This window comes from Puma concolor, chromosome C1 (genome assembly GCF_028749965.1).
Source record: "Puma concolor isolate L17-30 chromosome C1, mPumCon1.1.hap2, whole genome shotgun sequence".
Taxonomy (NCBI): domain Eukaryota; kingdom Metazoa; phylum Chordata; class Mammalia; order Carnivora; family Felidae; genus Puma; species Puma concolor.
This window is the reverse complement of record NC_141674.1, coordinates 167,523,014-167,537,459: the sequence shown is the minus strand read 5'-3', so window position 1 is coordinate 167,537,459 and position 14,446 is coordinate 167,523,014. Positions and strand designations below refer to the sequence as shown.

General features: G+C 38.9%; 1 protein-coding gene across 18 annotated transcripts in view; it reads right to left on the bottom strand.

Moving 5' to 3' along the window:
• The window catches only part of OSBPL6 (oxysterol binding protein like 6), a 213,549-nt gene that overhangs the window by 12,397 nt on the left and 186,706 nt on the right, over nucleotides 1-14,446 (bottom strand). For 11 of the 18 annotated variants that reach the window (XM_086718971.1, XM_086718972.1, XM_086718973.1 and 8 more), the window contains 4 exons: nucleotides 12,864-12,971; nucleotides 10,782-10,919; nucleotides 1,467-1,554; nucleotides 719-972 (listed from right to left, as the gene is read on the bottom strand). In XM_086718971.1, the coding sequence (XP_086575097.1) occupies nucleotides 719-972; nucleotides 1,467-1,554; nucleotides 10,782-10,919; nucleotides 12,864-12,971 (588 nt within the window). The remainder of the gene's footprint in view (nucleotides 1-718; nucleotides 973-1,466; nucleotides 1,555-10,781; nucleotides 10,920-12,863; nucleotides 12,972-14,446) is intronic. The other 7 variants (XM_086718976.1, XM_086718978.1, XM_086718977.1 and 4 more) reach the window with 4 other exon arrangements.

Genomic DNA, 14,446 nt, shown 5'->3' with positions numbered 1-14,446 from the left:
TATAGGAGAGACTACTTCCAGGTCTGTTCGTCCCTCATTCCTCTAGATTTTACACCCCCCTGTCAATGGGGGCTGATTTGGCAGCATTTTAATTCTCTATTATTTGCACAGGCTCTTCATAAACTCATGGGTAAAAAAGGAGTGAAAATGAGGCTCAACTTGGGTGGGAAACAGCAGGCAACTGAGGCCAAGTATTCTTCATTCACCTGTCACCCAGTTTTTGGAGTGTCACAGAGTTCAATGGTTCTGACACCTAGTTTATAGGTTATGTCATTTGCATAGCTTAGTGCCATGTGCAGGAGGCTCGTGGCTGCTGGTGCTTTCTTTCCAGAGGGCAGTCAGGTTTTCCACAGTCATGTGGAGTAGAGGCCAGGGCAGAGCACAAATAGGAGGCTATTTTTTCTGACCCAAGTTCTTGAATAGATGGGCTCTCTTGGCTTTCAGGAAAAGCTAATAAAGCAAGGCCGTGTAACGCTTCAGACCTATAAGGAGTGTGATACCTTTACCTCCTAACTTCAGAAACACTCATGACAAAGATAAGTCACAAAGCATATATCTTCTATAGAGGTATCTGGAACTTTACGGCCCTGCCCAATTTATGCGAACTGCTTGGTGAGAGTGTTACGCAAAACCCAAAGATTCCATCCTAATGAATACTGCCTTAGTCCACATCTAGGGTTGACGAATCCTTAAAAAGCGCTGTTCTATTATTTATTACCATGCGCTCATAGGGGTCATCAGTTTCTGAAGCCTTGTCCAGAAGCTCACTGTATTCGATCTCCTCACAGAGATGCTGCAGCGTGTTGAGTGGCTCATTCAGCTCCACAGGCATGGAGACTTTAGACAAGTCTTTACCAATGTTGTTCCTCAAGATATTCCACAGATTAATGTTACTGGTGTCAGGACAGGGAGCTGGCAGGCATGTTCGACGTCCATTTCGGAAGGCCCCTCCTGTAAGCTCCCCATTCAAGACTGGAAGAGAGAGAAAGACAAGAATCATAATAAAAGATACTTCGCTATTTTGATTTCATCACATCTAGGAAGGAAATAACTCTTTCAAATAATTATGATTGTGATACATTTCTTACGCCTTCGCTATACTCTCTCAAGAGTGAATGGAATTATTTCAACACAGGGATGCTAATAAATGCACAAAATGTCAACGTATAGTTTTTTTTTTTTTAAAAACAAGGTATTAAATAAACTCAAATAATAGTCCAGAAAAGATAAGTCAAATTTTTAAAAAGTACATAGAGTTAATAAGACTCGAACTTTTGGTTTAAACAAGAAGTAAAATTTTTTCATCTACCTAACAGATTTTTCAACCATTTACCTCAGCAGATTGTACAAACATAAAATGTATTGAAGAAACAATTAGTAAGGAGAGAAAATGATTATTCACTGAATCACCAGGGTTCTAACTTGGCAAGAAGACAGAACAACCTGGAAGCTCAAAGGATGCCTACTTTGCCGAGAAATGTTGTCTGCAACACTGGTGTTGTCTTCAGATATATTATCACTCACATCACTGATGTAAGACTCATCATCTGAAGCCTAAAAAGGGAAAGCACACAGAAAGGATCAGAATTCTTGTTTCATCTCAAAAGGTCAAAAAATCAAATGATTAAGAACAAACTGTTGTCCAAATAAATAGCCTGGGTCACAGGGAGAAATGGGCTTGGCCTACATGCAATGAACACTTGAGCGAGAGTGTGTGCCATCAGCCGGAATATAGCACTGCTCGAAAGCAGCCTTTGTTTTTTATTAAAAAAATTTTTTTTAATGTTTATTTATTTATTTTGAGAGAGAGAGAGACAGAAAGAGAGAGAGAAAGAGCAGGGGAGGGGCAGATAGAGAATTCCAAGCAGGCTTCCACACTGTCAGTGTGGAGCCTGATGTGGCACTTGAACCCACAAGACGTGAGCTGAGTAGAAACCAGGAGTCACTTAACCAACTGAGCTACCCAGGTGCCCCCAAAGCAGCCTTTGTCTTTAAGTAGCTCCCTGCCTTAGTTAGGGTGAGAGGCTGCGGGAGCCCAGTACATAATCAGGTGTATTTCAGCATAATACAATAAGAACATGCAAAAAAATAGGAGGGCTTCTACTCCTCCCTAGAGGGGTCAGGAGAGGCTGCTCAGGGGAAATAAAATTGGCACTGGGTGTTGGAGAGGTATTTAGAAAGGGAAGAAGCACAGGAGGAAGGGAGAATGTACACAGGTAAGGAACACGAGGGAAACATTCCATTCTAGGAATGCTCAGGAGTTGAGGGGCTGTGACAGAGGGTGGGATGAACAGGAGGAGGGTCCCACTGTGAAGGGCGTTTCATGACAACATAAAGGGATCCATAAAATCCCACAGAGTTATTACATGCAAGGGGATGACTGAGTCACTGTTAGTTTTCAGGAAGACACCTGGCTGCTTTGCCTTTGGGAGCTCAGCTAAGAGGATACTACATAGATCTGCGTAGGAGATAACTGACAGCTTAGGTTCAGACGGCCACAGTGAAGATCTGGAAGTAAAGCTGCTTGAGAGCCACACTTGATGACAATGGACAAAATTTGGCAGATTATTTAGGAGTGAGAGAGGAAGATCCAGGGATGGGGGAAATCAAGAATTACGCCCCTCTGTATAAGAGAAAATCATGTCATAAAATGAAACCAAAATTTGCATGGGGATAAAGTTAAGGGGCAACATATGTACTAATATGGGGAGCTAGAAATGGATCAGGTAAGAAAACAGAGCAGGACAATAGAGCCACTCAGAAATGGGAATAACCAACGTGTCTACTGTAGACAAGAAAGCTGTTGGGGCGCCTGGGTGGCTAAGTCAGTTAAGTGTCCGACTTCAGCTCAGGTCACGATCTCATGGTCCGTGAGTTCAAGCCCCCTGTCGGGCTCTGTGCTGACAGCTCAGAGCCTGGAGCCTGCTTCCGATTCTGTGTCTCCCTCTCTCTCTGACCCTCCCCCGTTCAAGCTCTGTCTCTGTCTCAAAAATAAATAAACGTTAAAAAAAAAAAATTAAAAAAAAAAAGAAAGCTGTTGATACACATACTTACTGTCTTGAAAATGGATATAACGCTACATTTTTTTCTGCATATATAACAAAACATTCTTATTGTAAAAATTAGAAATTATGTGAGGGTAAACAGATTATATAAAAATGAACCATAATTCCATCACCTAGTGGAAACCGCTTCTAACATCTGGATATTACCCCCAATTTCGAAATGCCTATAAAAACATGTTGATACATTTATCTTTAGATACTGAACAAGGGGGTCAGTTTATATACTGTGTTATGGTGTTCTGAATATATTTCCATTATAATAAATACACCTCTCATCTTTATTTGGAAAGTCAACGTAATTCATTATACAGGTATAACACAAGGAACTCAGCCAACCTTTAAATGGTTTCCAAATTTTGGCGCAGCTGGGTGACCCAGTCCGTTGGGTCTGACTCTTGGTTTCCACTCAGGTCACGATCTCACGGTTTTGTGGGTTTGAGCCCCCTGTCACGCTCTGCACTGACAGTGTGGAGCCTGCTTGGGATTTTCTCTTTCCCTGTCTCTCTGCCCCTCCCGCAATCCCACTGTCTCTGACTCTCTCAAAATAAATATACTTTAAAAAAAATGGCTTCCAACTTTTTATTATTACTGACAATACTTGGATGCACATCATTGTAAGTATATTTCTGTGATTCTGTCTGGCAATTTCATTAACATTTATTCCTAGCTGTGAAACTGCTGGATCAAATGGGTCACATTTAGGCTTTAGACACATGTTGCCAAGTTGCTCTCTGGAAAGATGGTAGTAATTTGTTCTCACTAGCAGCAGACAAAAACATCCATCTCTTTACACCCACTTAAACACTGTCCCTTTTTAGTATCTATTTACCTTATGTAGAAAAATTTCTTTTTAAATTCTGCATTTTATCTTTTTTTAAATTTGCATTCTTTTTTTTCCTTAAAAATTTTTTTTAATTTTAAAAATTTACATCCAAGTTAGTTAGCATATAGTGCAATAACGATTTCAGAGATAGAATCCAGTGATTCATCCCCTACATATAACACCCAGTGGTCATCCCAGCAAGTGTCCTCCTTAACCCTTGCCCATTTAGCCCATCCCCCCACCCACAACCCCTCCAGCAACCCTCAGTTTGTTCTCTGTATTTAACAGTCTCTTATATTTTGTCCCCCTCCCTATTTTTATATTATTTTTGCTTCCCTTCCCTTATGTTCATCTGTTTTGTATCTTAAATTCCACATATGAGTGAAGTCATGTTATTTGTCTTTCTCTAATTTTGCTTAGCACAATACACTTTAGTTCCAACCATGTTATTGCAAATGGCAAGATTTCATTCTTTTTGATTGTCCAGTAATACCCCATTGTGTGTGTGTGTGTGTGTGTGTGTATACACACACACACACACACACACACACATATATATATATATACACACACACACATCTTTTTTTTTACTTTAATTTTTTAATTTATATCCAAATTAGTGTATAGTGCAACAATGATTTCAGGAGTAGATTCCTTAATGCCCCTTACCCATTTAGCCCATCCCCCCCCACTCCCCCTCCAGTAACCTTCTGTTTGTTCTCCATATTTATGAGTCTCTTATGCTTTGTCCCCTCCCTGTTTTTGTATTATTTTTGCTTCCCTTCCCTTATATTCAGCTGTTTTGTCTTTTAAAGTCCTCATATGAGTGAAGTCATATGATATTTGTCTTTCTCTGACTAATTTCACTTAGCCTAATAACCTCCAGTTCCATCCACGTAGTTGCAAATGGCAAGATTTCATTCTTTTTGATTGTTGAGTAATATTCCATTGTATGTATGTATGTATATATATATATATATATATATATATATATATATATATATACCACATCCTCTTTATCCATTCATCCATCAATGGACATTTGGGCTCTTTCCATACTTTGGCTATTGTTGATAGTGCTGCTATAAACATTGGGGTGCATGTGTCCCTTCAAAACAGCACACCTGTATCCCTTGGATAAATACCTAGTAGTGCAATTGCTGGGTTGTAGGGTAGTTCTATTTTTAATCTGTAAACTTGTTTTCTTTCACACATTTTTTAGTTTGTCATACAGAGTGCATTTGGCAAGTATGAAATTTATTTTTTAATGTGGTTTTAGCTTTTTTCTTGCCATGTAAAAGTTTTAAATTTGTAGATAATAAAATCAATCAGTCTTTGCCTTTAAGGTTTCAGGCTTTCTTGCTGTTGTTTTAAAAATTAAAGTTGAGGAGGATTAATATATTTATGGAGAACAATGATAGAACTACTGTATATATAAATGAAGAATGATGGTTTTGCTTTGCACACTGAGCAAGTCTATAAAGATGGCAAATTAAAAGTAAAGTCTTTTCCTGATTCACATTTTCCCACTGCAACTGGTTTCCAGTTCTTATTGACTGTAAAAGAGCTGATGGTTAAATCATCATGGCACATGAAAGCCACCTTCCTAAGCTTGATAGAAAAAAAAAAAAGAGTAAATCAAAGTCTTCCACATGATTTCTCTTTAAAAAGCTAATCACACCTAATTATGTTAGAGGAGACAAATGCCTTCTTAAGCCAAATTCGTGTTGCATGCTTATGTACTGTTTGAACATTTGTTAAGATAACATTCATGTTTATCCTACAAAAAGCTATAAACAGCCCATTTCTCTTGAATTTCTAATCCCTCCCAAGCTAATCCATGATAAAAATGGTCCAATACCCATTTCCTTCTAGAATGAATGGTCCATGTAGAATGTAAAACAATTCTACAATGACAGTGGGCCCTGAGAAAGACCTACATTCTCATATGTGTGAGGAATAGCTAAGGCTGGGCAGTCTGGCTGTGGTCCATGTACATTATCTTGTATATAAAGTTAAGGCTCTGCAGTATTATAATAAAACAATCAATATACATTCATTTTCTTCCCAATAGTCAAGAAGTCCTGGGGACAAATATTTCTCTTTAAGAGCTTAGGGATTCAAAAGAATTCAGGAAATATATATATATTTTTCTATACGTGACCAGGCACATAGTATTGTGGAAACAAGTTAATAGTAGAGGAAAGGACATAGATCATCCTGGGATCAAGAAGAGCATTTTTTTTAAGGAGCTGAACATTCGTTAAATGAAGTGCATGGGTAGATATCACACAAAGCAGATTTTTTCCCCACTCATGGAAAATGGTAATGTAAGATAGCTAATGCCCAGATGTTTCTCAGATTAATCATGTGTTAAAGTGCTATAAGCATTCCTTCATTCAGTTAGCAAATATTTGGCCCCTGAAAGGCCCCAGAAGAATAGAAATTACAAAAGGCTGCAGCTGAGAAGAGAGAGCAGATTATAAAGTCTTTGTGTGATAACTAAGGAGTTTAGATAGTTATGTTAAGGACCCTGGAGAATAGGGACATGATCAGATTTCCATTTCAGAAAGATTAATCAGGCTGTCCAGTGGAAAATGGATTAGAGGGGCAAGAAAGAAGGCAGGAAAAGCAGTAATGGGGATTGATCAGGTAATCCAGTGGGGAGATGATGGAGGGTTGAATCGGAGTAGTGGCAGTGAAGCTGTAGGAAAATGTATGGATTTGGTAGTATTTAGGTGACAAATGTTACAGAGCCAAGGAGGAAATCAATGTGGTGAGTCCTAGTAGGGCAGATGGGGTGAAGGCCAATACCCAGGTATTTGATGTGAACACTTGGGTAGAAGAGCACTTAGATAAGCAATATGAGAAGTATGGGCAGGATTCTCCCCACTTGGGATATGTGTGTGTGTAAGGGGTTTGTTGATTAATCCATTTTTGGACATGCTGAGAGGTTGTGTGGCACACCCAGGTGACAATGTCTCACAGGCAGCTGGTTATGTGGATCCTGAGCTGACTCTTGCTCTCTCTTCAGACCTGTTCTCTCTCTGAGCTTTATTTATTTATTTATTTTTGTTTTTTAAATGTTTTTGAGACAGAGACAACGAGAAAGAGAGAGAGAGAGAGAAAGAGAAAGAGAGAGAGAGAGAGAGAGAGAGAGAGAGAGAGAGAGAACAAATGCATATGAGGCAGGGGAGGGGCAGAGGGAGAGGGACAGAGAATCCCAAGCAGGCTCCATGCTTAGCACGGAGCCCAATGCAGGGCTCAAACTCATGAACCGGGAGATCATGACCTGAGCCAAAATCAAAAGTTGGATGCTTAACTGACTCACACAGGCACCCCTCTCTTTTAGCTTTAGATTTGAATACCCAAATGCTGGCCAGATAACTCCACTGAGAGGTCTGATAAATACATAATGCCTCAAAGTAAATGCATCATCTCCGTGTGCCCCCATCCTTCCCTCTGCCACTAGGTTCACTCTTCCCCCAGAGCCGGTACCACCATGCTGCTTTGGATTGTGACATAAATAACCTGCTTCACGTCCTCTTCATTTCTGTATTGTCAGTGTCTGTGACAAGTGGCACTTGGGCACCCAGTCAGTGTGCCTCCAAGAACTTGAAAATAGGGAAATTAGGTTGCTTACAGAGGGATAAGCTACAAAGTCATCGGATGATGGGTCAGAGCTCAGATAACATGGAGCCAAGTTTGACTGTAACCTGACTGATGACGGATGAAGGGTGGTCAGCAACGGGAGGTCAGAAAAGAGAGACTCAGAAAAGAAAATGCTGGTAGCATGCCTCCAGCATGGTGGTCCCTGGCGGGTGTGGAGATGCGCAAATACCCCGTCCATGTGGCAGAGTAGCCCGATAACCGAGACAAAGCTGTGCGGGAGGCTATTACATTGCAGCCCTCCCAGCCTTTGGTTCCTTCAAATCACTTTTCCTGCTCCGGTTCCTTGCTCACCAAGCAATGTGCTGACTAGAGTTAGGCTTCCCATGTGGGTTGGCCTTAGGGAAAGAGATATAAATCAGCAAGCATGATTATTCTGCCCATCTGATAGCATCTGATCAATTATCATTACGAATAATTAAACTAGTACTCTGGCTTGTACATGGGAGTCCCTGTGAATCTGTTAACATATGACTAGCAATCTGAGAGGCAGGTGCATGGCTTGGTGTGGTAACAAATTCAGTACCCGATACAAGAATTCTATTTTACCTCTCCCCCACTATAAAAGTGAGATGTGTTCATTATTTCTTTCTCTTCTCCACTTATTTTTGTTTCTAAAATTGCTCATAATTTCAAACATCCAAAAACAACTACAACTAATTGTCAGGATGTTTCCTTCCAATCTATTTTCTATGCATATGGAAATAACATTTATCAACTATTTGTTATTTAGCAACTATTTCACTTCCTTTTTGTAAAAATGCAGTACCAAATCTGCAACTTCAAATGACAAAAGTTTTAATCAACTGTGTGGGAAAGAGCTTCGGCTGCTTCTCCCATGCCAAAAGAAAGATTCAAAGGAAGGAAGGAAGGAAGGAAGGAAGGAAGGAAGGAAGGAAGGAAGGAAGGAAGGAAGGAAGGAAGGAAGGAAGGAAAGAAAGACAAAAGAAAGAGAGACAAAAAGAGAGAAAAAAAGAAAATTCAAAGTATGCTTAACTAAATTTCTAAATTTCAGTTAAAGGATCAATTTCTGCAACATGATTAAGGAAAACTCTGTTTCCAAGACTTAGGAGCATGAAGAACAATCCAAAAAACCTTTATGGGTACAAACTTCCAATTATAAAATAAGTAAGTCCTGGGGATGTAACGTACAGCATGTCAACTATAGTTAATAACACTGTGCTGCATATCTGATTGTTGCTAAGAGAGTGGATTTTACAAGTTCTCATCATAAGAAGAAAAAATTCTGTAACTATGCATGGTGACAGATGTTAACTAGACGGACTGGGGTGAGCATTTTGCAATACATACAAAAATCGATTCTTATGTTGTACACCTGAAACTAAATAAGGCTGTATGTAAATTATACCTCAGTAAAAAACAAAACAACAAAAAAGTTTTTATGTTAGCCAGTGGTAACCTCCAAAACCCATAATTACCCAACTATATATTCTAGACATTATCCTTTTTTTTTTAATTTTTTTTTAACATTTATTCATTTTTGTGAGACAGAGAGAGACAGAGCATGAGTGGGGGAGGGGCAGAGAGAGAGGGAGTCACAGAATCTGAAACAGGCTCCAGGCTCTGAGCTGTCAGCACAGAGCCCGACGTGGGGCTTGAATTCACGGACAGTGAGATCATGACCTGAGCTGAAGTCGGATGCTTAACCGACTGAGCCACCCAAGTGCCCCATCCTTCTTTTTAAAATATAACTTATTATCAAGTTAACTAACAAATAGTGTGTACAGTGTGCTCTTGGCTTCAAGGGTAGATTCCCATGATTCATCACTTACATGCAACACTCAGTGTTCCTCCCAACCAAGTGCCCTCCTCAAAGCCCACCCATTTTTCCCTCCCTCCTGCTCACCCCCCATTAACCCTCAGTTTGTTCTCTGTATTTAAGAGTCTCTTATGGTTTGCCTCCCTCTCTGTTTGAAACTATTTTTTTCCCTTTCCCTTCTCCCATGGTCTTCTGTTAAGTTTCTCAAATTCCACATATGAATAAAAATATATGATATCTGTCTTGCTCTGACTCATTTAACTTAGCATAATACCCTCCAGTTTCATCCATGTTGTTGCAAATGGCAAGATTTTATTCTTTCTCATTGCCAAGTAGTATTCCATTGTATATATAAACCACATCTTTATCCATTCATCAGTTGATGGACATGTGGACTCTTTCCATAACTGGGCTATTGTTGTAGTGCTGCCATAAACATTGGGCTACATGTGCCCCTATGAATCAGCACTCTTGTATCCTTTGGATAAATTCCTAGTAGTGCAATTGCTGGGTCATAAGGTAATTCTATTTTTAATTTTTTGAGGAACCTCCACACTGTTTTCCAGAGTGGCTGCACCAGTTTGCATTCCCACCAACAGTGCAAGAGGGTTCCCATTTCTCCACATCCTCGCCAACATCTGTTGTTGTCTGAGTTGTTAATTTTAGTCACTCTGACAGGTGTGAGGTGGTATCTCAGTGTGGTTTTGATTTGTATTGCCCTGATGATGAGCGATATTGAGCATCTTTTCATGTTAGACATTCTCCTTCTAAAGAAGCTCAAATCTGGGATGTCTGGGTGGCTCAGTCAGTTAAGCGTCCGACTTCAGCTCAGGTCATGATCTCGCAGTTTGTGAGTTTGAGCCCCGTGTCAGGCTCTGTGCTGACAGCTCAGAGCCTGGAGCCTGCTTTGGATTCTGTGTCTCCCTCTTTCTCTGCCCCTCCCCTGCTCATGCTCTGTCTCTCTTTCTGTTTCTCACTAATAACTAAACATTAAAATAATAATAATAATAAAGAAGCTCAAATTCGTGTCTCTGGCAAAGATGTATGTGTGTGTGTATGTGTGTGCACACACATGCATGCACACACACAGGTGTATAAATGGTGATATTCAAATTCTCTCATTCTTTCTACATTTAACTAGTTTCCTTCTACAAAAACAATTGCCATCAACTATTTGCTTACCCCAAAATACAAATTGTACAGAAGCGTCTGAATAAATGCTAGATTCTTTCCTTTTATTCATCCAATTTAGTAAGTAATAAGTTAGCACCCAAAAGTATTAAGTAAATGAGAACCAATGTAGTTTACATGTTTTGGCTTTCCTACAATTTGAGAATCTTATTATGATGTAAAAAAAAAAAAAAAAAAAGTCCCATAGTCTTACTTTCTTTAACCCAAACTCATTATCAGAAGCAGTTGGAGTTGACACATCAAAAAACCTTACCTCATTCTCTGACGAACTTGCAGAGAGCAGCACCTCCTGGGCATCAAAGAACTCGGAGACAGACTCTGACATGGACAGGCGGCTTTCGTTGGCTACCTGCTGCGACAGGGGGAGACTGACATGGATTTGTTCACCAGCCTACAGAGGAGAGAAGCACTTGCTGTCATTGTTTTTCCCTTGAAAGAAAAGCTATTTGTTGAAATTAGACCATCATGTGCCAGGCCAGATTTCTAGAGAAATTCACACCATATGTTAAAAGAGTGGTGACCACAAGTAATTTTCACTTGCAACTCAGTAATGACCATTGCATAAGTTTCCTTCTAATATGTCTAAAGAATCTGAAAGGCATAGTTGAAAGGTGTTGGTACTGTGACTCGATTTCAGATCTATGCTCAATGGATATTAAGTGGAGTTTAACAGCTTGAACCCCTATCAATACCCCGATTTGATTGTGCAGACAGGTTCATTCTCATATACTTAGATCTGTTGTTACTAGCCATATTCTAACCAGTATACTAAATCTCAAGACATATTTGTAGAAGCCTCTAGATATGCTAAGAAAACAATCTGTAAAACTAATTTTTGATACAGAATATATAAGTCATTTTCCAATTTGATCATGGATTTTGACCAATGAGATAAGAGGACTAGAGTATTAAACCTATGTCAAATTATATTTTTATTCAGTAAGTCAAACTGTGTGTGTGTGTGTGTGTGTGTGTGCGCATGTGCGTGTAAAATAGTACACATTTCAGGTTGGAAAGATTCAAACTAAGACTAAGATTCAAACTAAGATTTAACAATTTTTGAATGATCAAGTTTTGGAAATAATTTTGGATTCTGAGCAGGTGAGTGAGCGTGAGTATCACCAGATATCATGTGATATCAGCATGAAGGTGAGTGAACATAGGGTGGGAAATTTAAGTCAAAAAGAAGTTGTCTTGGGGTGTCTGGGTGTCTCAGTTGGGTAAGCATCCAACTCTTGGTTTCAGTTCAGGTCACGATCTCTCAGTTCATGAGATCGAGTCCCATGTTGGGCTCTATGCTGACAGCATGGAGCTGGCTTGGGATTCTCTCTGTATGTGTCTCTGCTCCTCCCCCCACTAACTCTCACTCTTTCTCTCTCCCTCTCAAAATACAAAAATAAACATTAAAAAAAGAGAAGCTGTCTTGGGATGGCATATCCCAAGCAATTAGATGATAGAATCCTGGCACCTATAGATGTTTAGTAAAATGTGCTTCTGTAAATATGACCTTCACATTAGTTAAAACCCTTACTTGTTACATATATTACTGTATATAAGGCTCTAATATTACTGTTGAAAAGTATAAAGTCTCATGGTTATAAAGTCATAATTTTATAAAGGGTTATAAACAGAATTATATACTAAGTCTAGCCCAAATACTGAATGTTTTTCTATCCTTTTACTAATACCTCAAAAATTCTACTGAAAAATGGAATAATAATAGCACCCACCTCAGAGGTCATTGGGAGTGTCAAATGAAATAACACACGTTAAGTTGTTAGCACAATGCCTACCGCACGGTAAGCATTCATTCACTTGACCTCTGTTAGCAACTAATTATTAATTATCATCATCACTTTTAGTAACTGCAACAGCATTATTAGTATTATTTTAGCAAGGTTAGGTAATTTCTTTCCTAAGATGGGGCTTTCAAAATAAATCTTAAGAAAACTTGCATTTAGCACCCTCTCAGCTAAAAATGTTTTTTCCCCAACATTTCATGGGTCATTTGATGATAATGAACATTTCAAATGAAGACTGCGACAGACACAGGAAATTCACAAGCTGGAGTAGATATACAAACTAAATATTCAGTAGCATCAGATGAACATTGATATAAATAAAAAATAGACACTGATCACCAAGAAGAAATGATATTGAGCTTATGGACATCCCTCACTCTAAAGAACACTGAACTGTCAACAACACAAATACTTATGCAGAGAATCTTCTTAACATTGTAAGAACTGTAAAAAAGAACCCCCCACCCCCAAATATACAGTAGAATTAGATGCCATAAAATAAGTACTCGACATCTATTAAAAATGAGTCTTACCTCATCAGGGCTAGGAATAATATTTACACTGACAACCTGATCACAAATAATAGATTCTGAATGTATTCTGTTCAACCGACTTCTTAGTTCAGCATTCTGGTTGAGTGCCTTAAAATAACAAAAATTGCACATGTAATTTCAAGTTAATAAGCAAGCATAAAGCAGAACAAGCACACAAATACACATTAGACAACAAAGTCTAGGATGTTCTTAGCTATAATTTGTGGAGTCATCATAGGCCAGATCCTACTGTTAAGAAGGAAATGAATGGCTCAGAATTAAGGTATTCTTTTTTTTTTTTTTTTTTTTTTTTGGTAAAATAATACTGCTGCTTAGTAGGTTAGTGGGTTAAAGAGTTCACAGATTTCATTAAAAAAAAAAAATGATTCATGGAATTATCTCCCCTTTGGAGTCAGGTCCATTACATCCAAACCCAATCTACCACCACATATATATTATGTTTTACAGCCTGGGATAAAAACTATGGATTCTTTCCATTTTTTTTTTGTTCTAGTTTCTAAAATTTGGAACTTGTCTCAGAGCCAGATAGTTATCCTAAAAATTATTTGGAAATGGAAGGAACAATGACCTGACTTTAATTTATAGAATTATATTTTATTCCAGTGAAAAAAATACTTGTATTTTCATTTCCTAGGAGCACATGCATATGACAGTATGGAAGAACTAACTCATGTACAGACCCAAAGGTGCCTTCATTGAGCAGTGTAGACCTTGACAAGCATAATAAAGAACACATCACCGGAAGGAAACAAACTCCAAGTTATCAGCATCACACGACTTTCAACATACCCAGAGTCTGCATCAGTAAAGCACTACCTGGCACAACAATTTAGTATGTGTGGCAGGAAGAGAATAGCTTTACATAAGCATGGTCTCCCTACAGGTGCCCTGTGGACAAAGGTACTGTCATCACATCAATGCATGGGAACATGTTCTATATACATAAGACAGATGTAGCTAACTGGAATTACATCAAGGATCAGGGCATGGGAGAACAAAGCCCAGCGAAATGCTGGCCAGTTCCTTTGCTTCGCATTAAAATCAGCAATTAGAAGATGGAGGTGGATGCCTTACGAGGTGGAAGATAAATGTCAGACTTGTGAAGGCATCTTCCCCAGGGAACAGACTACTGCTTTCTTCATATGGAGTGTATGGATGTAGCAAACCAACACATATACAAACATAATATAATTCTAACTCTGTATCCATTAAAACAACCAGGATAAATTACAAAGTCAAGCTGAACTTGACTTGCATTGAGTGGTACACAGTCTCTGCCCATGGAGCATAGAACAGCCTTTCCTCTCTCCCTTCAACCTGACTTTGGCTTTTTGAGGAGAAAATTGTTCACTTACAGCTTTTGGCTGTTGTTTAAAGTCTTTATAACCAGCTTGTAAAATATGTGTAAAATATAACACACCTGGCCTGGTGGGCTGCCAAGTATTGATGGATTAAAGGTGGGTACAGATCTTACAATTGTTACGTTTACAGATGGAAGGAAATATGTGTCTAGTTCCTAAAACAGGGATGTGTTAGTTAGATAAAATGTGATCACTTTTATA